Source organism: Bolinopsis microptera, chromosome 3, assembly GCF_026151205.1.
Source record: "Bolinopsis microptera isolate Bmic1 chromosome 3, MBARI_Bmic_1.0, whole genome shotgun sequence".
NCBI classification, from domain to species: domain Eukaryota; kingdom Metazoa; phylum Ctenophora; class Tentaculata; order Lobata; family Bolinopsidae; genus Bolinopsis; species Bolinopsis microptera.
Genome location: NC_087074.1, coordinates 14,854,985 through 14,878,250, shown reverse-complemented (window position 1 = coordinate 14,878,250; position 23,266 = coordinate 14,854,985). Strand labels below are relative to the sequence as shown.

Sequence of the window (23,266 nt, the reverse complement as noted above, 5' to 3'; positions counted from 1 at the left end):
TTAGAGAAGCCCTAACACTCCTGGCTTGACAATATGATAATGAAATCATAACATAGAAATATAATAAGATACAAAAACCGTAAAGAAAGATATATTATAATTTAAGCTAAGTCTCTCGGGAAACGAAGTGTATCTATATCAACTAAAAATTTAGCAATCTCTTTTAAAAGCTTTGGTTGAGTGAATATGATATCCATTCCGTCGAAGAGGTTGGTTTTAGCTCAGGGCTAAGGCGGTCCCTGTTGTCTTGGTAGAGGGTGCAGGTTCTAAGTTCATGAACCTCATCTTCAATTATGGGATCAACGAAGGGTAACTCTGCCATGAACTCCATAGTGTTCTTGTCCTTAGTGGAACATGTAGTGCAGATACGATTTAGAATGTTGTTTCTTCTGACATGTCCATGGCGTCCCGTTTCAATATTTAGGCGGTGAGAGCTAGTCCTTATTTGGGCTAGTCTTTTTGACTGGTTGTATGGAAGATAGAGAGAGAGGTATTTTTCACAACCAAAACTTGATTTAATCGAATTGTAGAATCCAAGTTTTCTGTTAAGCTGTCTCTCTTCATCCCATTGCGTTCTAAAGCAAGAACGGAGAACATCTCGTATCTGGATGGGTGATTGTTGCCTTTCGTTCGTTTCTGCCAGAAAATGATTCATAGACGTAATGCCGGAGTACCATGATTGCCCATTTTCTTTTGTTCTGTGAATGCATGTCGAACAAGGGCTTCCGATCCGAAAGTTTCCATGCTTTCTAGTCTTCGAACATAGTTAAATACTTGGGGACTGGCCTCAATAGCAAGAGGGTATCGACCCGTATCACCCCACACTCCTGCATTGGAGGTTCTTTTACCGACGCTTATAGTCCACTTAAAGTTAAGGAAGAAGAGGTGAACTTTCTCGATCTGATATTCGGCAATTTCCTTGAGTTGAGGGATTTTGTTCCGGGAAGAGAATGCAGTCATGAATTTGGTCTGGGGTATTCGTATCTGACTGAATCATTGAATCATTTGAATCATTTTCTGACAGAGTATTAACAGCGTGTTCACTCATGCTGATCATCTGGAGTTGCAACTTTTGATGAAGTTGTAACTATAACTGCAGCTCATAGATCTATCCGATATCATGCTGGAACTGTCCAATCTTAGTTTAAGTTAGCTGTTGGCTGTGATTACGGCAAGGGGGCTCAAGCAAGCTTAGCTTGTTGCTTTGAGATTTAGTGATGCCACTTAACATATAATATGATCACGATCCTTAATGGTTATCAGAACAATAACATTAGAACAACTAAACCCCTCAATATTTCACCAGGTTGCTCAGTTACCCAACGTATTCTAGACCCCTCAATATTTCACCAGGTTGCTCAGTTACCCTGATTACTAACGTATTCTAGTGGTCCTATTGTCCTATTTTAAGATTGAGCGAGTAATAACTAAATAATGGAGCTGTAAGTAAAACCTGAAACAAAGGCACGTAATACCGGGGAACAGTTTATCGTCTGAGTCTCTGTCTTTGTATTATTCATTTGTGTTCGGGCAGGTGTATTAGTGCCTTACAGGACACATTATATCAGATAGACTGGCAGAGGGATAGGAGGGACAACGAGGAAAATAATATGTTTCAAATTGTAAATTTATTGATTTATTGGCCAACCCGATAACATCACGATAGAAGATGCAGAACAACAACTACAAGCAACAAACAGGGTACAATTACATTGGAGAGGTCTAACTCTAATACACCTGAAAAATGAGTTACTGTGTGGTGCAGGCCACTCCATGACTCCAACGACTAGGAGGAGACCTTTTCAAGTACAAGTAGTAAGTACCATCAGAAAGTTCTAGAACTAACAAAAGATAAAAAGATAAATAATCAGGGAAGGAAAAACAATAACGACCAAATGGAAGATTAAATGTGTAGTGTGTAATGCACTATATTTTACTGGGTGGCGCTCAGTTTGTCACTCCGTCATATCTTGATCATTGATCATTCGTCATAATTGATTGTACCTAACCTAGGGATACACATATTTATTGGTCACAACTACCGGAGAGGACAGCAGCGTAGTTAGATTCTTAAACGAGAGAAAAAAAAACATTTTGGGTGCTTGGAATCAGCGTTAAATAAAATCGTACCATCGTACCGTTCACAAAATGCGCAAGTTTAAAAATTAGACGAGCATAAGTGATAGGCAATCACAATTCGTTTACTTTCAGATCGACGCAAAAAAGTGAAACACACGTGACACGTGACAAAGGAATAAAAAATGCCCATCTCTAAATATGACCTAGTGCAGAACTAAGTGGAAAGAGTTTAGCTAAAATATGCTGCCCCAAGCGGAAACAATACAGCCACCGGTAATTAACTTTTATGTATTACAATATCATGAAGAACGAATGGCAGAGACTGGTCACAGTCCTACGTTATATTCCAGTCCTGAATTCATTTAGACACAATGTCGTACTGACGTCTGACGGCCGGGTGAGTGTCTGTAAGTGTATTATCACTGCAACGTCAAGTTCTGTGAGTTTCTCTTATTACTATTATTCTGCAACTGTAAGCATGACAGACGAATGCAGCTGCCGATGTGTGACTTCACGCTGCATTTATCAATTCAGCTCGAAATTTCGGGACCCAATATCATATATATTAATATCATTATGTATTATATGAAATATGCATACTTACATAGTCAAGTATCACATTTAAAAAGTTTCAGCAGAGAAATAAGTTTAGAATTTTTAAAACTTAAGCCTGCAAATAGGTACGGCTTCTGCACGTGTCTGAGAAATAGAGGTCACATGATAGGATCGGTGGTCACGTGACCTAAGCTAATCCGTATATAGTACACGTAGCTAATCCAGATTAGCTCTTAGTCTTAATTGGTCTGTAAAGTGTAATCCCTGACATGCCTATAATTAATCAATTTTAAATTAACGATATCTTATTTCTCAATGTGGAATTTACTACTTGCGTAAAACTAAAAAGAATGCTTCCCGGAATCAGTGTAAAAATGCGTAAAACTAAAAAGAATGCTTCCCGGAATCAGTGTAAAAATGGTCCACCGACATGACACTCCACAAATTAACAGACAGCAACGAATCACATGTCTCGTGACGTGTCTCGTAACGTGTCTCGTGACGTCTCTCGTGAAGTGTCTCGTGATGTGTCTCGTGAAGTGTCTCGCGAAGTGTCTCGTGAAGTGTCTCGCGAAGCGTCTCGCAACAGTTCCCCCAAACTGTTGTAGTACTAGTAAGTGGAAATTAAAAAACGGGTATGATCGTGTATTCACTATGAGCTCCTTAGATCATAAATCAACTTAATTCGTTTTATCCTCACGTGAACTAAATTTAGGTATTACTATTAATTATAATTTACCATTAAACGACCAAATTTGTAATTTATTTATTTAACTTTTCAAATATTGAAAGATTGAGTAGACAGCAAATAAAATTAAAGGCAAATTTTATGTTCAATGTTGCCAAACTTGATCAAGTGACCTAAACATCAAACATGCCATAACGGCATAGTATAATATATATTAATATATAATAATGTAATATAACAGTCCTTCACATATGCTGCACATTGCACTATGTAAACAATAAAATCAACAAAATTAAACTAAACTGAAACATAGTCATTCAAACATATACGTACTTGATACTGAATATTTAATACTCGCGTCGTTTATTATATTACTTTATGGTACGGCACCAGTTTGTCGGGCACGTGGTAACCGAGTGACGCAGTCACGAGGTACAGTGAGCTGATAGATAACGTGACCTATATTAGCCAGCGAGAAGGGCTGGATTTCATGCTCAAGCAAAATTAGATTCACAATTCACATCCTTATAGTTTGAGAGAACAGCAAGGGTTGAGTCAAGCTTGAAATATCACTGTAATCGTTGGAAATTACAGGAGTATCTATCGCAAAGGAATTACTTTCATAAAGGAATTCAATTGTCATACGTTGTATGACCCGCCGCGCACGAAGTGTGCGGCTCCCCCTGTAGCGGCGAAGACGCTACAGGGGGACGCTACAGTCGACGCTACAGTCGAAGACGCCACTATAGTAGGCAGTGCGCCATCGACAATAAGACGCGCGCGCTGACCATTGAATGGTTTTTTAGCTCTTATTTCGGCCAGCACATTATTTTGGAAACAATCGAAAAGTTATAATACTTCCCATATAACAATTTTGTTGCAACAAATCGGCGCGTGGCTTTGTCATTTGTGTTTTCAGTTTACAGTTTAGTGATTTGTAACTTAAATATGATTGCAGAAAAAACATTTGTTACTTCCTTTTTGATGCAAAACCAGAATTATATATTTATATAATTCTAATGTAATGTAAGAATGATACTTGTGTCATATATTTAAAATCATATCACTACCATATTTATCAACACACAACATTGAATTGAACGCGTATTTGTCAATACACAATAACAAATAACAAAAACTATTATTACTCATCAATTTAAAACATAAATTGGCTCATTATACAAAAAAATCTTACAACACAATATAATATTAAATTGTAAGTGTTGACACATAATTGATCGCTATGCTATTCATATTTCGCGCGGCGCAAGTGACCGTCCGTTAAACACACTCGATGCTTATAATGTATGCGTCTAATGCATCATTAATGGAAGGCGCGCCGGTGAAATTTTTGCGCGCGAATTTACGATTTAAACGAAAAGAAACTGCAGGGTGAAATTTGGTCAGCTTACGTAAACACTTATGTTCTACTGAACCTAATTTAGTTTGAGCAATTTCGATGCTCAGAATTTGAGTTATCAACGAATTTATACCTATTTTGTCATTTTTAGACCTCTTAATCAAGGCCAATCTCTCCCAACTAAATTAGGTTCGGTAGTTGAGTATGATTAGAAGGTTCTGACAAATTGTCAGCATGATTCATGTTCAAGAACCGAAGATATGACAAAATAATACAACAAAAATCAACGATTTTCGTCAAATTACGCGACTTTTACGCCTAATTTTGCTCCAAAAGCCGCGCACCATCAAATATGGCACCTAGGCGAAACTCACTGATCATTCCAAAAAGGTATGATAAATTTGGTACTGTGAAAATTCTCACAGTCTCTAGAAAACGATGGTACAAAAATTTTGAATATCCGAGCAAGTTTATTTTTATCGTGCACCGCCTAACTATAGTGAAGCGACCGTGGGGGTCACCACGTCATACAAGAATTTAACAGGAATTTAACGTTTATTCAGTACTGTACTCAATAAATGTGATCTATGAAATACAGTGCTCAATAAGTATCAATAATCAAATCGTCACGTGACAAACGTGCGCTGTCCAATAGCAGTTTGGTAAGCCGTCATGTGGCAACCACGAGAGTAAGACGATGGTAGCAGCATGGCATGATGCTCAATGGACAATGAACACTTTGTGTCGGAAGTAGATACAGTTTTTTGCCAATTTGACACGGTTAAAAGGAACTAAATTTCAAAATTTTAGTCGGGAAATGTTCCTATGACTGTTGTCTTGTGCCGTACCATAAGCAATTTATAGAACTCTTGACAAAACTCGTGCCTTCGGCACTCGTTTGGTCAGGAGTTCTATAACTTACCTTATTGATTAACGGCTGGTGGTGGTGTCATCGTTCGTCGTACTCAAAACGTTTCGCGGTTGTGAATGCCGGCCCATCGAGGAAAATCTTTTTACTTTGTATTTTAACCATTATAAAGTATAATTAGTCGGATATAGTACTGAGTTCAAACAGTCCCCGAAACGAAAAAAGCAAACATTTGATTTTTGTTTCGGCGACTGAATCGTTGATGGGCCGGCAAATATTTGTTGTCGAGTAGTGTTGAATACTCATATTAACATGATTATTAATTTAATTTAGGAATTGTATATAACTATCTTTGACCAAGTTTAATTGTTAATGAGAATGCACCCCAGCACTGGGCGAGCGCGGCGGCTTTGATGTTAGCGGCTACAAGCTTGAAGCTAGGCAGCTGCAGAAAAAACGCCGCGCGCGTTCACAGTTCAGCGTACTACGGCTTTTCGTTTTTGATTTTACAAATGACAAAGCAACTTTTAATGATTATTAATGGAATTATCGGATATTTATAATTCAATATGTATTGATTCTTTTGTGGAAAATAAAAATTGTATTTTACTTAAAAAGTATTTTACTTTTTATTATTTATGCTTTTCATTGTTCATACAAGTTACAGCATGAAAAGTTTTCATGTTCAATGTTGTGTATTTTGGGTTTGGACAGGATATTTCCCGGTTAAAATATTTGAATTTTCATCTTGTAGCGAGACCCAACGCGAGCTGACTACTCAGAATGCGCGAGCACGTCAACATAAAATTTTTCGCGCCCTACAAACTTCGGTAGACCTTATAATTTGCAACTGAACGCTTGCGTATGTCGTAGTTCAAGCTGCGCGCGGTATGAGTATTTTTATTGCATCATACAACATAAATTATCGGATTATAAGTAGAAGCTATTTGTACAGGGATTTTCTCATCGATACTTTAAATGACTAATCTTTAAAAAACAAGGTCGATTCTTATACAATTACAATATATTTTGCATATGCGCGTTAAATCAATTCGTTATCATGTAATAATGTGTGTCATACTTAAAGCTAGGAAATTTGTGTATGGATTTTCATTCTAAAACATGGAAAGATTTCATCAATTAATGTAACTTGGTACCATATGGTTTATTTGATCTTATATGTTATCGATTTATATAGTTTTACGTTATCGTGTATCATGTATTGATAGTTATACATTATTATTATACAACGAGTCCAACCCAGCGCGCGTTTTGGTAGTTTATAAACCTACAAATAATTTCATCCCCTGATAAACTCCAAGATATTATACATCAACGGATTATAATCTCATTGTATAGTCACATAACATGATACCATGACCTAAATTTTGACAAATGGCTAAGCTCTTGACAAAAATTATAACCTGTAAAAGTCATAAAAATGATAACTTCACATAATCGGGTGGAAATCATGCTTTTTAAAATTTTTCACGAAAGTTTTTAACAGCATATTGTTTATAACATTTTTTTACACAAGATTTGAATCATGTTGTAATTTTGTTTTCCAATATTTTGATCAAAAATAATTTTTATTTGGATTTCAAAGTACGCACTACGCCGCGCAGTTAGAAATCGTAATTAGGAGATTTAATCATTATTTTCACAAGTGAGTCGATATATTGCAATCCCATCTCTTTTCGTTACTGCTCACAGCATAGAGCTTCAATGCTCAAACCGTATATCTAGTTGATAGTAAAGTAGTATAGAAGTAGGAAAGTAGTATAGAAGCTGTTTCGTTGCACATTGAAATACAGATATTACTAAATGATCCTGAGAGATTATTTAATGTAATCGATTTAGTGTTACTGCCTTTAAGCTGTGATGTGCTGGAGACTACTAAAACTTGTTCTAGTATAGAAAAGCAGAGCGGATTTTGCTATCATGTTACACTTTTGTAGATCAGGATCGAATTTGAACGTATTACTCCTAAACAGATTATTTCAATCCTGCATTATATGGAAATATCGATAACCCATTCGAGCCTTTTTTTAAATGTGTTTATGTTGTTGAAAAAGTATATTATTGTGATACTTCCATGTATTAAATCGTTTAAATGGTATGGTAAAGAACAGTACACAGATACTTATTCTTTGATGCCCCTAAACACATTCCTAGCTCTAGATCTGCCTTACATTTCAATAATGGCTCTTTCATCACATTTGCTTGATAACTGCTGATTTGTAATGCTTAAAATTGATCCCACTCAGTTTGACTATCTTAGGTTAGCTGTAATATCGAACTCGACAGTAGCTTCCTCTGTCATGTCGGAGATCTCAGGAGACGACTGGGTATTTTGTGTCAAGAAGAGGTTAACCTCCCACTTAACAAGATAAACATCAAATTCATAGGTTTGTTTCTATTTTGATGGTTACTGATACAGCAGTTCATGTGTTAAAAATGTATGGGTTAAATTCTAATTAAATTCGGTAATAAATATTACTGCAAATGTTGTAAACGGTAAAACCATTGTGTATAAGACAGTCAATTATCTCAGGAGTGCCAAACAGGGACCGTTTAATCGAAAGGACTTCTCTGATGACAGAGATGTGGAAAAGACTACGTCCTTCTCTGGAAAACTACAAGGATAAAATACCCACCTTCTTCGGGAAAAAGTCCATCATATGCGAAAGGTAAATCGTTTATTTTTGAAAACCCGATCACGATCAAAGCATATACAATTTGGGCATGTCCCATCCAACTTAAGCCGAAAATCTGGCTTTGAAATCTTTAATTTGAAAACACCCAAAAATGTAGTTAATATACCCCTCCACCATACCATATCGATTCCATGCCAGTCCAGGCATAATTACCGCTAAAAAGCATGTTTCTAAATTTGTGTCAATTGTTTCCACCATCTCAACTACTCTGAAACCAAAATAGAAACATTGCCCCAGAGCCCTTTCTGAACATGCTAGGCACACCAAACTTCTCAGGGACACTCCTGGTATCAATACCGACCGATTCCAATTGGTTTTAGCCCAATTCAGGGGATTCTAGGAAAATGTTCATTTTGTGTTCATTTCATTCATTCCATGAACCAGGGGAGTATTTTGCACTTCTAAGTGGCTGGAAATGTTAGTACATGTGTCCTTCTACCATACCAGATAGATTCCAAGTGGACACGTTCAAAAAAAGGTGGCACTAGAGATTGATTTTTTTTAAATGAGTTTTTAAAATGGTCATTGCTCTTTGTTGGTTGATATATCTATCTATACCTTTAGAAATTCGATTAAATTTCATGATCCTGAAATCACGGAGTCTGTAGTGCTTATATCACAGGAGTTATCGTTATTTGTGTGCCAATGATTCAAAAATCACACAATTAGAAATGCAAGATGAATCAACACTAGATAATCTGAAAAGTACTATTCACAAAGACGCCAAAATTGATATGGTGACTATAATGCATGTAAGGAATAAAATGTCTTATCTGAAATTGTTATTGGTGCCAAAATGATTCAAAAATCACAACTTAAACATTGGAAATGAGCCTATTTTGAGCAGTGATTATTGAATCATCTTATGTTTTTATTGGCTTTCTATCATTTTTTAGGGTACAAAATAGTATTAAATAGTATTAAAACCAGTTAATATGATTCAAAAATCACATTTTCGTTATTGGTGCGCTATTAAGTCTCACTATAGTAAGCCTTAAATTAAGTGCACAATATGACAACATATATCCATTCTATGGTTCTTATTATGTGATTTTTGAATCCATGTCTAAGCTTATACCATATTGAAGGCCTTTGAGCGATAATTTTTGATCTGGGTGGTTAAATGATTCAAAAATCACACAAATCTGGCTACCAACTATGTAATTTTCTTTAAAGTATGACAATTGAATCATATGTAATGTTCAAGTTGTAATGACATTTTGAAAAGAAAGGTAATGAATCGATAATCACATTTCAAAAATTCAATTAAGTATTATACGTAACTGATTGATTCATTTGTCACAGTATGGAGACAAAATTATCATGGCCTGAGTAGTAAAAGTACTTGCCTAGTTTAATCAGTTTAAAATCAGTGTTTTGTGATTATTGATTCCACTATTACTCTAATAACGAACTTCTCCATGACCATAAACAAGTGCAGTGTCACAACAAATTACTGCAGATTTACTATGAATACCAACCTGATATAGAGCCAAAAAGTGATGTTGTTGTTGTGAAACCAGTATTTCTGGTACCCATAGGGGATTTGAAATCAACTTATAAATCAAATGTCATTCCTCAAAGTATCATAATCAAACCCCGGGCGAGTCCAAAATTAGAAACCTGAGTATTGATTCATATGAAATATGAATATCTCTTTAACGATAAAATTTCCTGAACCAGATCTGACTCGCTATGTCTGTTCAGACATGTTTGTCTGCCAGATCGTGGTACCTGAGTCCCTTCATTGCCGTGCATTGAAATCACACAATAACACACAAAGCTAGAATCACGGCAAATCGACATTCATCGCTTTTTCATCGGAGTACTAATGGACAGTGTTCAAATGGACAGTGTACATTCCCCTGATACAGCATCATTTCAATACATGCTCATTTATGTGATTTTTGACTCATTATGGCACTTTTAACCATCTAAATTCTCTAAATATTAGTTAGCATGATATAATTGTGATTGATAGAGTTCATTGTTACAATCATTCCGTTGATATTCATATCACATTCATCATTCTAAAATACTTAGTCAGAATTAACCCTGTATGTGATAATTGCATCGTAACTCCACATTTAACCGGTGATTCTTTGCACTTTTAACACTCAGCTATCTCAAAAAGGTTCAATAATCACATTGAGAAGCAGGACACACTCACAGAATGTAAATTCATCATTAGAGGTGCAAGAAATGAATATTTTGTGATTTCTGGCTCATATCTGCACAATTAACAGATATAAAGAGATGAATGACTTTATTATGTGACATTTGAATCTTTTTGGACCACATTAAAATTTGGTTAACTTTCATAGCATACTCCTTGAGATACAAGTATTTTAAAATGCTTCACACAATTTTGGCAGTGAAAAATCAATCTCTAGTGCCACCTTTTTATGAACGTGTCCAAGTCAGTACAAGCATAAATACGGCTGTAAAAGCATGTTTCCAAAATTGTATCAAATGTTTCCACCATCTCAACTACTATTTTCATTTTTGTTCATTTTCCATACATTCCATGAACCTGGGTAATGTTATTTGAGTTTTGATGGCTCTTAGGCCTAGTTTTTACCTACATCCATCTTAGAAAACCGAATTGAGGCTTCCCAGCACTTAAATACAGCCAATACTTCGATGTGCCCATGTTCCAAAAATCTGGATTCTCAGGAGGATTATTGTGCCAAAATTGGAACATTTTGGAACATTGGTAACATCGGTTCTAGACATGCAGTGATTCCCAAACTTGGTTTGAGTGGTCCTAGGACTAATATAAACACTTTCCGACCCATTTTAAACCATTCTGAGCACTTTGAGAAGAATGTTCATTTTCGTTCATTTCTGGTCATTCCATGGGTAATTTTATACGACTTTTGATGGCTCCTAGGCCTAGCTTACGGCTATGTCCATCTTAGAAAACCGAACTGAGCCTTCCCAGCACTCAAATACGGCCAATACTGCGATGTGCCCATGTTCCAAATTTATGGATTCATCTACTGGGCTGGCGCGAATTCGATTTTCGGTAATAAGAACCACATCAGTTTTCAAATTTGAGATATTTTTAGCGCGCGGCGCGCGCACTGCGTGTTAAATTTTAAATTTACGCCAGCTAGCAGGTGTCAGATTTACTGGTTATAATTGTGGGAAGTCCATCTATGTTTATTATTAATAATTTTTGGTTGACTATTTATTTTCCCCAGGAAACTTACTCACGTGCGAAAGACGAACTCTAAGAATTGGAGAATAACGGCAGTAGACAGCAGCTAACCTCCCCCTTGCTCAACGACATTGAACAATAGACATGAAATGACTCGCTGACCCCCTACAAAGTACTTGTGCTCGGAGGCAGAATTTGGCATCGTTTGGGTCGAGAGATTTCCAAGGGTAATGATACAGTTAAACTGTATAAAAATACCTCTCAAAAACAACCTTCTCTTGGTCGGCCATGTCCCTCATCCTGCACTTGACCCCTGCAGAGGTCACAAGAACATCGGAGCACAAATGAGCGAGAAACGGGGAAGCCTTAGCTTCCGGGTCAAGGACTGCATCACTAGCACCTACCTATTGAACCTATTGATAGGTTTAAAAGTAGGCATCTTCACGCAATCTGCGGACCACCTCCTAGCAGCGAAATACGGATATACCCTCCCTATTACATGCGTTCAACCGGCACCCGAACCACACGCTGTTTCTTAGACACAACTTCCCACTTAAATCAGTGTCCTGTCGCATCAACTGGCATCGGCAAGTGGCGACACTGTGTAGACTCAACCCTGAGCTTGATCAGAATCTTCAGTCACAAACCTGACACCGTTTCGGGGCTTGCAATACGGTTTTCTGTCAGGCTCCCAGCAGTTTCTTTTGGACCACCATCTCATCTGACAGCTCTCATCTCCCATTCTCTCTTCCTAGACAGCAGACCTGGGAGAAACTCCTTCTAGCCGGACGTCACGCGTGATGTACGAGAAACTACGGACAGGTGTGTACCTATACTTTTTAAAATTACACATTTCGTCTGGATTGTGATTCACTGCAAAACAAGTCGCAGGTTCCAATTGTAGAACTATAAAATTTTAATAATTCATGGTTGATTATACGGCCTAAGCGGTATACAAATAAAGCGTTATTATTATTATTGCCTCTAATCCTCAGGGTACTCCTACTTGCGTGCGAAAGACAAAGGCAGCAAGAATCGAAGAACAGAACCCCGACCACACTGCTTGTGAGAAATGAGCAGCTCTTGATCTAGGACAAAAAAACTTTCTTCTGTTTAATATCTAAAACGTGTTACGTGTGATATTACACCAACTTTTGATTAATAATACGAAACTTTATACCTTATAAAGTATGATATTTAAACACGAAAATTTACATTCTGAAATTGGTATAGTGTTCCTTTAACTGTTCCTTCAACTTTCATCGTAGCTTTTTTCAAAATATTCTTCAGTGCCATCAACAAACAGATTTTTTCATTTGACTGAACTGTGCCATATTTGATATTGCCTCTGTATTTTATAGGGAAAATTTTTTAAATCTTGCAAGTTGATGTAATTAAGTTTTAAGTTAACGTATTATAGATATGTTAACACTAGTTTATGTTTCAGTATTTAAATTGTTTCCATTTATAGTTTAACCGATCCCTGTTGTAGAGTTATCAGATCTTTACTTAGGATAAACAATATAATATGAAGTTCGATAATAATATTAATAAACATTAATTGTATTCACTGTTTTCTAGTCATCAAACTTCAGATCAGGAGGTGACCGGGACATGATTTTAGGCCTGACCGGGACCGGGACCGGGATACAAAATGTGACTTGACCGGGACCGGGACTGAGATTATCAATTTACCGGGACCGGGACCAATAATTTCTGGGATTTCTATCTTACCGGGACCGGGACCAGGACCGGGACCAACAATACAATTTTTTCGGGATGACCGGGATTTTACCGGGATGACCGGGACCAAAACTGGTATTCTCATATTGAAAGCTGCAACTTTCATTTACATTATAATTGAACAATTTGAATAAGTAATAACTAGAATATTAAATTAGAAAAAACCCGTCAATATGGGGCATGGGCCTAATGTACTACACCAATAATGTTCATGTACTGATTACTCAAGTTCACCCTCATTCCTCATTCCTCAGTCAATGATCCCTCAAATTATTCAACAGTTTCATTCTCCAATTGATAATTGGGCGTAGCCCGAGTTGAAAACTTGATGTTAGTTTGCACTTATGAGTTATGTAACGATATTAGTTACCTAAACTTGTTTAGCAATTTTAAACATTGTTTTATTTGGCTCAGAGGTTGTTTAAAGATGAAATTCACAATGAATGAAAGTAAAAACTTAAAATCACAGTGAATGAAATTATGTAAAAGATCCCGGTCAAAATCCCGGCAAATTTGAGTGATTGACCGGGACCAAGAATCCTGAATTAACCGGGACCGGGATCATAAATCAGCATTTGACCGCGACCGGGATGAAAAATGTGACTTGACCCGGTTGACCGGGACCGGGATAACTCAAAATTGCCAATCCCGGTCACCTCCTGCTTCAGATCGGGGTAATATAATGTACAAAATGATACGCTCTCGAATGCACGCTTCCTTTTCCTCACCTTCGCATCTTTGATCTTGTTAAGTAAAACACATAGTAAGGTTCCCCAGAAATGTCCTGTAAACTTGACTTTTTATTTAGGCCGGTAAAAACCCACAACTGACTGAGGTTTCGAAATACAGCCAAGAACTCAGATATGACACAATCAATTTTATGTGTATGAAACAAATTTTCAACTGTCTGGCGGCGATCAGCATGTCATACTGACTAAACTCTAATCGGTTTATGAAAATTACATCCCGGTTAATGAAAAGCGTAGCCTTGAGCCTGGAGTTCCCGCTCCCAGGTAAAATACATACATAAATGAGGACCGCCAAGCAAGGAATGAAGAACGAAATTAAATATTATCTAATCGATTACAAATCTTGCAGATTCCTGAAATTAAATGTAAAATGCAGCTAAACTCGTGCATCTAATAATAATATGACAATATGATAGAATTGTAATAATGCTACGTGCTACGCGCGCTAAAACGATGAATCTAATCTAAATCTAGTAACCATATCAACGCGCAGTAACCATAGTAACGCGCTCGATTCAATTCCAGTATATTGCAACGAGTGTTTACATCACTAAATTAGCTGTAACTTTGTGTGATTATGGACGATCGTGCTAAATTTAAGGCGCTGTGGCTAAAATCGTCCACTGAACCAACAGGTAAAATTTCAGAGAGATCGTCCCCAGCGCTCATTTTCACCTCGCGAATGATCATCTCGCAGTGGGGATGCGTTAAATTACTGGTACGTTACTGCATGGGTCGCGCCGCGCACTCAATTATGCTTCTCGCAACCGTAGTTAGATCAGCGAAATGCGCTACTGGGCCTTAACGGGTGATACTTGTAAAATATTAATATTTGTTTCAAATGGATTATCGACGAGTCCAACTCGTATTATACTTTATTATACAGTTGATCTACGAGATTTTTCTAAAAGGGCCCCTAACCGTTAAAATCTACTTGACTCAATGTGGTATGACAAATATAACTTTAACACAATTTAGCCGTGCATTATTTATGCATTATCTGTCACATAAACCAGCAAGATAGGTAATTGACGGATGTTACTCGTCTAAATTTCTTCGAAGTAGCGCGCGCCGCCGGGCCAGACCATTAACAATGGTCAATATAGGTAAATAAATATAAAGTGGCAATTATTATGGATTCCTTCCTACATTCTGTACTTTTGTTAACAATTGAAAAACAAAATATAAGAAATAATAAAAATGGTAAGTTAAATGATACACATTCCACGCAATTAAAAATGATATGTACTATTAACAGTTCATATTTATTTGATCTTAATGACCAAAATCTTATCAATATTTCTTTTCAAGCTAATCACTAATATCAAAGTTAAGTGATGATCATGCAGTACCGCTTACGCTAGTTATTTCACTTCGACATTTTCTCCACGGATCCTGATTAAGTCTTAACTAATAAACGTCAATTTCAAATGCATGTATGAGGCTCTCTTGGATAAAACTCTCTGTTGTCTTCAAAGTTATTGTGTTCCATCGATGTCCATCGTTCTCGATGTCCTTAATCACTATATCAGTCGTTTGATTTTCAACCGGTTTCTAAGTGCTCACTGCTGTGAGGAATGTCCATTGTCGCCTGACGTATCAATAATATCGAGTTCTGTAGACAGCATGTTAACTAGGCCGCCGATAGTTATTCTGTCCCCGGGGTCTTTAGTCCAACACAAACAAATGTGCTCCCACATACTCTGAAACGATAAGATTATAAATTCGGTGGGTAGTCGATGCACGTTTCACAAACAACCCATTTTGGTTTACTTGCTGTGAGGTGTACCAGCTACATATCCCAGCTCCTTTAAATATCAAATTCAGTCTAAAACCGGAATATTCATGTTTTACCTGTGGACAGAAGTCAGGCTTTTCAAGTCTTCCCCCTCTATTTACAAAAACTATGACTTGTGGATTTGAATGAGCCAAATAAGGTATTGCACCAAAGGAGAAAACTTCCCACATTAAGACACCAAAGGACCAAACATCGTTTGCTGATGTGTATTTGCCAAAGTTAAGAGCCTCTGGTGCCATCCACTTAACTGGAACCATACCACCATCCTGGATATTAATAGGAATTAAAAATATAACTCTTGTTCAATTTTCAAAAAACTGTCAGATAATTTTGTGATTAACTTTTTAAGATGTTCTCTTTCGGGACCGAAAAATCAAAATTCGTTACCTTCTTATAATAATTCTTCCCATCATCTACAGCAGTCCCTCTTGAAAGGCCAAAATCAGCAAGCTTTACTTTGAGTTTATCTCCCACTAGACAGTTTCGTGCACTTATGTCTCTATGAACAACGTTTTTCTCTGAGAGATACTCTAGAGCTTTGCATGGTTGCAAGCTCATAAAGATCAGATCTCTTATCGATAGAGTGGTTTCTTCGAGCTGAAAAATAAGTATCTGATAAAACAATTGTAATGTGAAAACATTATATATATATTCTGATCATATTAGGTGACTTACGGTAGTCAGATGACAAAAACCCTCTTTTGGAGTATGATACCAATTCAAAGATAACTCAATGCTGTGATGTGATTGGGTTATCGTTGTCAAACCTCCTAGCCACTCTAGTAACCATTTCTAGTTTGAATTTCTTTACCTTGCATGTAATAAATTGGCCAATAAACTCGAGAACAACCATTGATGCTATGTTTAGACACAAACCTTGTTGGGTGCTTTCCCCATCAAGAAATCATTCAGTGGACCATTTTCCATGTATTCTGAAAAGACATGAATAAATCAGTGGTTATTCTATGCCATTGCTGAAAAGGAGTAGCAACACTTTCACCTACTTATTAAATAACAATGATTTAATTTCAACTTCCTATATTCAAAATTTCTACCATGAATAAAATAAATCATTTGCTCCTATTATGAAGAAATTTACCCATTATTATGTAAAGTGGCATTGTTTCTGTGCATAGTCCAACTAAACTGACTATACTTTCGTGTTGCAATGTTGACATTATAGACACTTCCTTTTCGAACTCTGTAATAGCATTTTTGTCCATTCTTGCAGGCTGAAATAATTTCGATTATCAATAAATTTCACATAAAACTCAATTTAAATGGTACATAATATGTGTGGCTCTAGATAAGTGTATCTTACAACTCTCTAGATTATTAGTTTTCTCCAAAATTCTGGTCTAACCTCTGCTCTAGAGATTCACCCACCTTAATTGTCTTAACAGCAACTTGGCTCGAGATTCCCTGGAAGTAGACATCAGGCATAATTCCTAGGCATACACTTCCAAAGTTCCCTTCTCCCAAAATTTCCTTAATTACCAACTGTGACCTGTCTTTCTGCCAAGCAGAATACATAGTCGTGAACTGGGGAAAATTGAGATTAAGAATTAAATAATAGCTTCTTAAAATTGAATCCTGATATATTTTTGTTTTGAAATGCTGGATGGTTCCTATTCTCAAATCTTCAAACAAATTTATATAATGGAACATATTCGTCCGTCTGAATGTCCTCCAGTTTTTCAATATTACCCTGGCAAAAGTTGCAGCAAGCGTTTCAGCTGCTAAGCTACCATCTGGATTGAGAGAGCTAGCATAGCAATTAACTGCTGGATCCATGTTTAGACTATGCATACTGCCTACTCTAGCAGCGGCAGATTGAGCCCCGGCTTCTTGGAGATCCATCAGCATTAAGGACTGAAAATATAATCAAATCAACTGATTGCACATCAACAGAGAATTACCACAGGCTATACTTCAATTGATCATGATTTCTATTTGATTTATTTTTCGCTAACATATGCATCATCTAGCGCCAAAAATTAGTAGGATATAATTTATTTGGTATGTATGTATATAATATTTTATTGATTGATTGTGTAATAAATTGGTGATAAAATAATAAAAATTGTTAAACATGCTCACAATTTCTATCTTCTTTTTGAGAGCACGCCTTCTTATCAGTAATGCAACCACTATCACCACTACAAGAAATAAAGAAACAGTAACTGCTATTGTAGTTCCATGTACAACAGTCTTATCAGGATCTGAAAGAGCATAATAGTAGTTACCCAACGCGACGTGAATTTGTGTATTATACAAGAATATATTATGTATTGTATATTTTATTCAATAATTTAGATGATTTATAACATGGTGCTTTTAATGTGTTGCAGGATGCTTCCTATTACAATCCTGTTAATTGATACTTACAATGTATATCTAATAACTTAAATAAAATAAAATGTTAACAGTCATAAAAATAGCTTTGAAAACATATTACTTTTCACTAGGACTGTGACTTTAGCGACGTGATTTCTTGGGTGAGTATTTAGGTTAGTAGTACACAAATAAGTCCCATTCCATTCTCCAGGTTTGGTTACAGTAAGTATTGACGACTTGCCAATTTCTGAAATTATTCTCATTTGAAGATAAATATTAAATAGAATATATAGTCTTGAAATCGGAGTTTTAATTCATACAGTTTAAAATTAAATAATAAAATGTATCTTTAAAGATAAATTGATCCTTGTACGATTTTGCTTTTCTTGCCCATTTCAACTCGGGAAACCTATTACTTTCTTTAAGACAGGCTTCTACCTTGAAAAGTATTAGCCTTGTAAAGCATACTTGCCACATACTTTGAATATTACTGTAACCATGCCTTTCCACAGTATTATAATGGGGATAGTCTGCACCGCTCCTTTTGCTTTTCCAAACAATCCATTGTGCAACATCTTCATCATGGAATGTGCAAGTCAATGTAAAGGCTGTTTTTGGTGACACCTCCACATGGTGTGGACTCATACTAACTTTATACAATTCTGAAATTTTCAATAGATTTAGTTTCAAGGTGCTTGCTTTAGTTTTGTCATATTTCAATGCAATTAACCTATATAACTAGCTGGAAGGTTGATTTCTTCGTAATTAATTTTTATGGAATTATTTAATACGAAAGTGCTTCTTTGTAAAATCTGTCACTCACTATTGATATCTGTTGTGAACTTAATCTTAGGTGAAATCACAGTGAGGTTCTCATTGGAAGCTCTGCAGTATATCTTTCGATTATCGTGGTGCTTGTGCAGGACTGTAAAGGTAAATTGTACACTGAACAGACTGTCACTTCCATCTTCCTGAGATTATAAAGTTTTCATCAAATTGCCTAGCAAATTAGGGTTCCATGTTGCATTCTTCAGGTCAAAGGCAGGGAAGTTTGCCTCTATGGGAATTTTAAAGTGATTTGTTATCCTATGTACAGGACCGTTTTTTAATCAATTGATAATGTCAGGAAAATTTAGGTTTATTAGTGACCACTTGTAATCATAATTTAGATAATTTGAATTATATTTAGATTATATTTAGATAATAATTTAGATTAAATTTGTGTGTTCAAATGGAGGTGGTGTTAGTGAGTCTTGGGTAGAACTATTACCTGTAATACGTTTGTCGTATACCCCCAGAACTTGTACCACTTACCCATGCTTTTAGTATTCATACATGATACAATATGGTCTACGACTGTTACACAACATAATGCCTCATGATGTCGTATATTTTAAAATCTCATCGCTGTATTGTATGTACTATTTGTAAAAGTTTCAAATCATGTGGCTATTCTAGAAGCATACAAATGTTTTAATCTTGAAAATCAAAATGATTGCCAGTTACCTGTACAGTAACATTTTTTGTCGCATTATCAAGGATTTCATGGTCTTCCCAAACTCCACCTGTGTCTGGGATTGCCTCATGCTTAAATATCTTTGTGCTGTTGATCAGTTCCCTCAGTGCATCATTGCACTCTGTATGATTCTTCATTGGTTTCATCTTACAAGTGACTAGCTGTTGGTCTCCCTCATCTTTTTTCAATAGGCCATCAGTATCTATTTCAAAGTTCACTCTCAAAGTTCCTTCTAATATGAGTCCTGTGCAGTCCCCTGGTTTCACTGAGTATATGATATTATCAGAAAAAGAAAGAAAAGAAAGATATAACATTCAATGAACTCATTGTTTATGATTTTAAAATTATACAGGGTGGGCCAAAAGTCAGTGTGCAAACGTTGGGTCTTATACCTCTGCCAACGTTTTCACAATGACTTATGGGACACCCTGTACTATGAAATAATACATGAAATTCTATTCTAAAGTACTAACTACTAAGTATCATTTTAAGATACTACTAATATTCCAAACCTTAGCTGGGTACTACATAACTGCAATCTTAATAAAATTTGATGTTGTTTTACAAAATTACATTTGAGCTCATCTGCTGGATCTGCAGTATTATAGGTTACGGTAAGAGAGGACGATGTAGATGATGAAGCTTCAGAAGGTCCTTCTCTGCCTGTGTATGCTGAAAATGTTATCGGTGTCATAAATTGTGCAGTATGTAAATCTACTTATCAGCTACCGAAATTATTGAATCATGATTTAGAGGCTGAATCTTGCCTTTAAAATTTGTGTACTTTTTAAACATTTTTAAGGGAATAGTTATAGTTCATGATTGGCCAATTGAAGGACAACCTTGTTTTGACAAAGAAAATCTATCAAAAACACAATCCATCACTTTGTGGAGTTGACCAATAAAATAGTGATCACTGTCACAATATATCAAAATGCTTTGCTTGTTCTTCCCCTACCGGCCCCTACCAAACTAATAATACTTTCTTTTTACTCTTTTGTTTAAATTGCACCTCATCATGATATACTTATACTCTTCATTCCACTACAAAACAGGAAATGTCTAGTTCAAGTGTTGCCCGACAGAAAGGCAATGAACTTTTGAAAAGTGCAGCAGTAGGCGTTGCTCCTGTTATAAGGCTTGAAAGATATCAGAAAGCCCTAACACACTACCATAAAGCTTTGAATTCTGCAACAAATGATCGGGAGAAGAGCTCTGCTTACAAAAATATAGTTGTGGCCACCCACTACATAACCATGCTCTTATTTGAACGAAATGAAATTGATCAGTGCCTGTTCTTCTTCAAGGAATGTTTGACACATGGCAGTAAGGCTATTTCAACTGGGAGATTAATTATGCCTGAGGATTGGATTGATAATATCGAAGAGAGACTGAATAGTGTTTTCTCTGATATTTTTAATTTGATATTATCAATGAGACAAGATCAAAGAATAAGGATCCTTCAAAGATTTGCATTTGTTCCAGAATCTAAAGAACAACGTGTTAAGATGCTGAAACAATTGGTTATCGATTATTTTCATGCATCTGTCATGACCCTAGAGGAAAGCGATTATAAAGCAAGCTTAACGGCTCTGACAGAAGTCTACACTCCCCTAACGAAACTAGAGCAACTTGTAACTGATAGTTCTGATGACATTTTGCTCCAGGACTTTGTGATGAACATGAAAGAAGATGTCTTCAAGAACCGGTGTATATCAGACTCTATGCAAAAACGATTCATAGCAGACCAGCTTCTTAGCAGCACCATCAATGATGCTGAGGACCTTGATGTGACTGCAATTTGGCAGGTTATTGACTTCTACACTGAAAGTATTGTACTGACCCGTGAGAATGACGTGGAACAGGAAGCTATATCACTTTCAAAACTTGGCATTTTATACCACAAAGTGTTGCTACAAAAGGGCAGAGCAAAGGAATACCTTATGAAAGTTCTGCAACTTGCCCACTCCCTTCAGCCCCGGAATCTCAGTGAAGAAAAATGGTTCAGAGATGCTTCAGAAATTATATCCGAGTACCAAAAGGAGGAAAAACGAAAAGAAGAAAAAGAATGGGAGAAAAGCAGAAAGAAATACCTTGATAGTCTAAAGTCTAAATTGGATATTCTAAAGCACAACATGACAGAACTATCCATTCAGAAAATACTGGTTTGGCTTTACACAGAGAATCCACCAAAACATTCGGGGGCTAACAAGTTCAATGTAAATGTAAAAGAGATTTCTGATGCCCCTGGTGATTCTTTGAAAAAGCTGCTCGCCAAAGCAATTGTCTATTATCATCCAGATAAAATTAATGCCGAAGATCACGGTATGGAGTATAAAGTTTGGTGCGAGGAGATTGTAAAAAATCTGACACGAAAGTATGAAATGATGAAGGGTTGTTAGTTGATTGATCATACTCCAATTTGTCTAGAAATTAAAAGTTTCTATCTGTTTTTTATCATGTTTAGAGTTTTAATTTATATGCTTTTAAGTTGTTTGTTTATATGAAGTTGAAAAAAGCATTTAACCACATTTTTTAGTTTTCTGTCATGAATCTTGAATTTGCCAAATTTATAATTCACTTTAAATCCTTATCAAGTAGTCCTTCGATTTACAGAATAGCTGATCTATCTAATTGTATTTAATTTACCAGGCCTGATTTACCTCTTAAATAACTGGTACTGTGTTAAGACTTTCCTGAATTTTACCTCAATTAATTATAGAGGGTATCTCAATTTTCATTGTTTACAATTCCTTCCCACCTTAGTTTAGAGTCCTGGAAAATGAGTCCTGGAAAATGACAGCTTGCTGTAAAATATTATATTTACTTTAGAGTTTTTAACCTGTTAAACGAATTTTAAGATATAACATACAGATCGTTTTAATTTAATTTCATTTCATGAATATTTTAACCATCAGAAAGAGAATGTCTCTCTGAATGCTGTATCATTATATTGTATTTTTATATTGTAATTTTATATTATTTTTAATCACATTGAATCTATTTCCTGTGTAAATTATCAGATTGATTCTCATTGATCTCAACTGGCTCAAAGCATGTTCTGTTGATGGGCATTGGGCATGTAGAGTTTTGGTAACCATCAAAAGATTTGACACTTAATACTACTTAGTATTAAGTGTTTACACACGAGATTTCGCTATTAATAGCGAAATCTCGTTTGTAAACAATTCTTGGATAAATAAGAGATACTTGTAATTTCAAACCTGCCATGGACGCATTAACACTACCGCCGGTATCTTGGATCCCTACATCATCAGTAGTATATTGTGTACTATCAAGTGTCCCCGGTGTTGATGTTGTTATTGTTGTCACACATTCGGGCACAAACGAAATCAGCATTTGCACAGCAAGCAGTTTCAGCATTACAGCTGAAGAGCGCATAATATTGACCAAATGACAAACGGTTCAAATACAATACCCCAACGTCTAGTGCAGTTCACTCTAACCAGCCGTGAGATGATAGGAAGTTTTATTGCACGTGATCAAGTTCTACACCGCTCTCCTCCAATGGGATACGAGGGCGTTATTTCATTCTAGCCTACTCAATAACCGGTTTAATTTATATTATATACACGCCGAAGTATTTAGAAATTTGCACACTGTATATTGATAAATTAAGATAAAACGTTTTAGTATATGGAACAAAATCTGGTCTAGCTAAGTCTTGTACTA

The 23,266-nt window shown here is 36.1% G+C and overlaps 4 protein-coding genes across 4 annotated transcripts in view; 3 read left to right on the top strand and 1 right to left on the bottom strand.

The window, feature by feature from the left end:
* LOC134812665 (solute carrier family 25 member 36-like) overlaps positions 1 to 23,266 on the top strand; it is a 77,446-nt gene that overhangs the window by 7,273 nt on the left and 46,907 nt on the right. The gene's annotated exons all lie outside the window — the stretch shown is intronic.
* The window catches only part of LOC134812662 (nucleolar RNA helicase 2-like), a 77,894-nt gene that overhangs the window by 37,266 nt on the left and 17,362 nt on the right, over positions 1 to 23,266 (top strand).
* LOC134813071 (fibroblast growth factor receptor-like) lies at positions 15,108 to 23,037 on the bottom strand. Its single transcript, XM_063820747.1, has 14 exons — positions 22,798 to 23,037; positions 20,147 to 20,245; positions 19,564 to 19,838; positions 18,881 to 19,028; positions 18,537 to 18,719; positions 18,179 to 18,304; positions 17,821 to 17,942; positions 17,428 to 17,592; positions 17,107 to 17,262; positions 16,820 to 16,952; positions 16,597 to 16,652; positions 16,108 to 16,317; positions 15,777 to 15,986; positions 15,108 to 15,625 (listed from the first exon to the last, which is right to left on the bottom strand). The coding sequence occupies exons 1-14, from the start codon at positions 22,973 to 22,975 to the stop codon at positions 15,485 to 15,487; spliced, it is 2,202 nt and encodes a 733-aa protein (XP_063676817.1). The 5' UTR covers positions 22,976 to 23,037; the 3' UTR covers positions 15,108 to 15,484.
* LOC134812541 (uncharacterized) lies at positions 20,633 to 22,567 on the top strand. Its single transcript, XM_063820024.1, has one exon. It carries the CDS (start codon positions 20,830 to 20,832, stop codon positions 21,973 to 21,975), a length of 1,146 nt encoding a protein of 381 aa, XP_063676094.1. The 5' UTR covers positions 20,633 to 20,829; the 3' UTR covers positions 21,976 to 22,567.

Coding starts and splice junctions, on each gene's coding strand:
- LOC134813071 (XM_063820747.1), bottom strand. CDS start 22,975: ATGCGCTCTTCAGCTGTAATGCTGAAACTGCTTGCTGTGCAAATGCTG. Junction 16,318..16,596: donor TGGGGAAAGCACCCAACAAG/GTTTGTGTCTAA, acceptor CTTATTTTTCAG/CTCGAAGAAACCACTCTATC. Junction 15,626..15,776: donor AGCCTGACTTCTGTCCACAG/GTAAAACATGAA, acceptor TTATCGTTTCAG/AGTATGTGGGAGCACATTTG.
- LOC134812541 (XM_063820024.1), top strand. CDS start 20,830: ATGCTCTTATTTGAACGAAATGAAATTGATCAGTGCCTGTTCTTCTTC.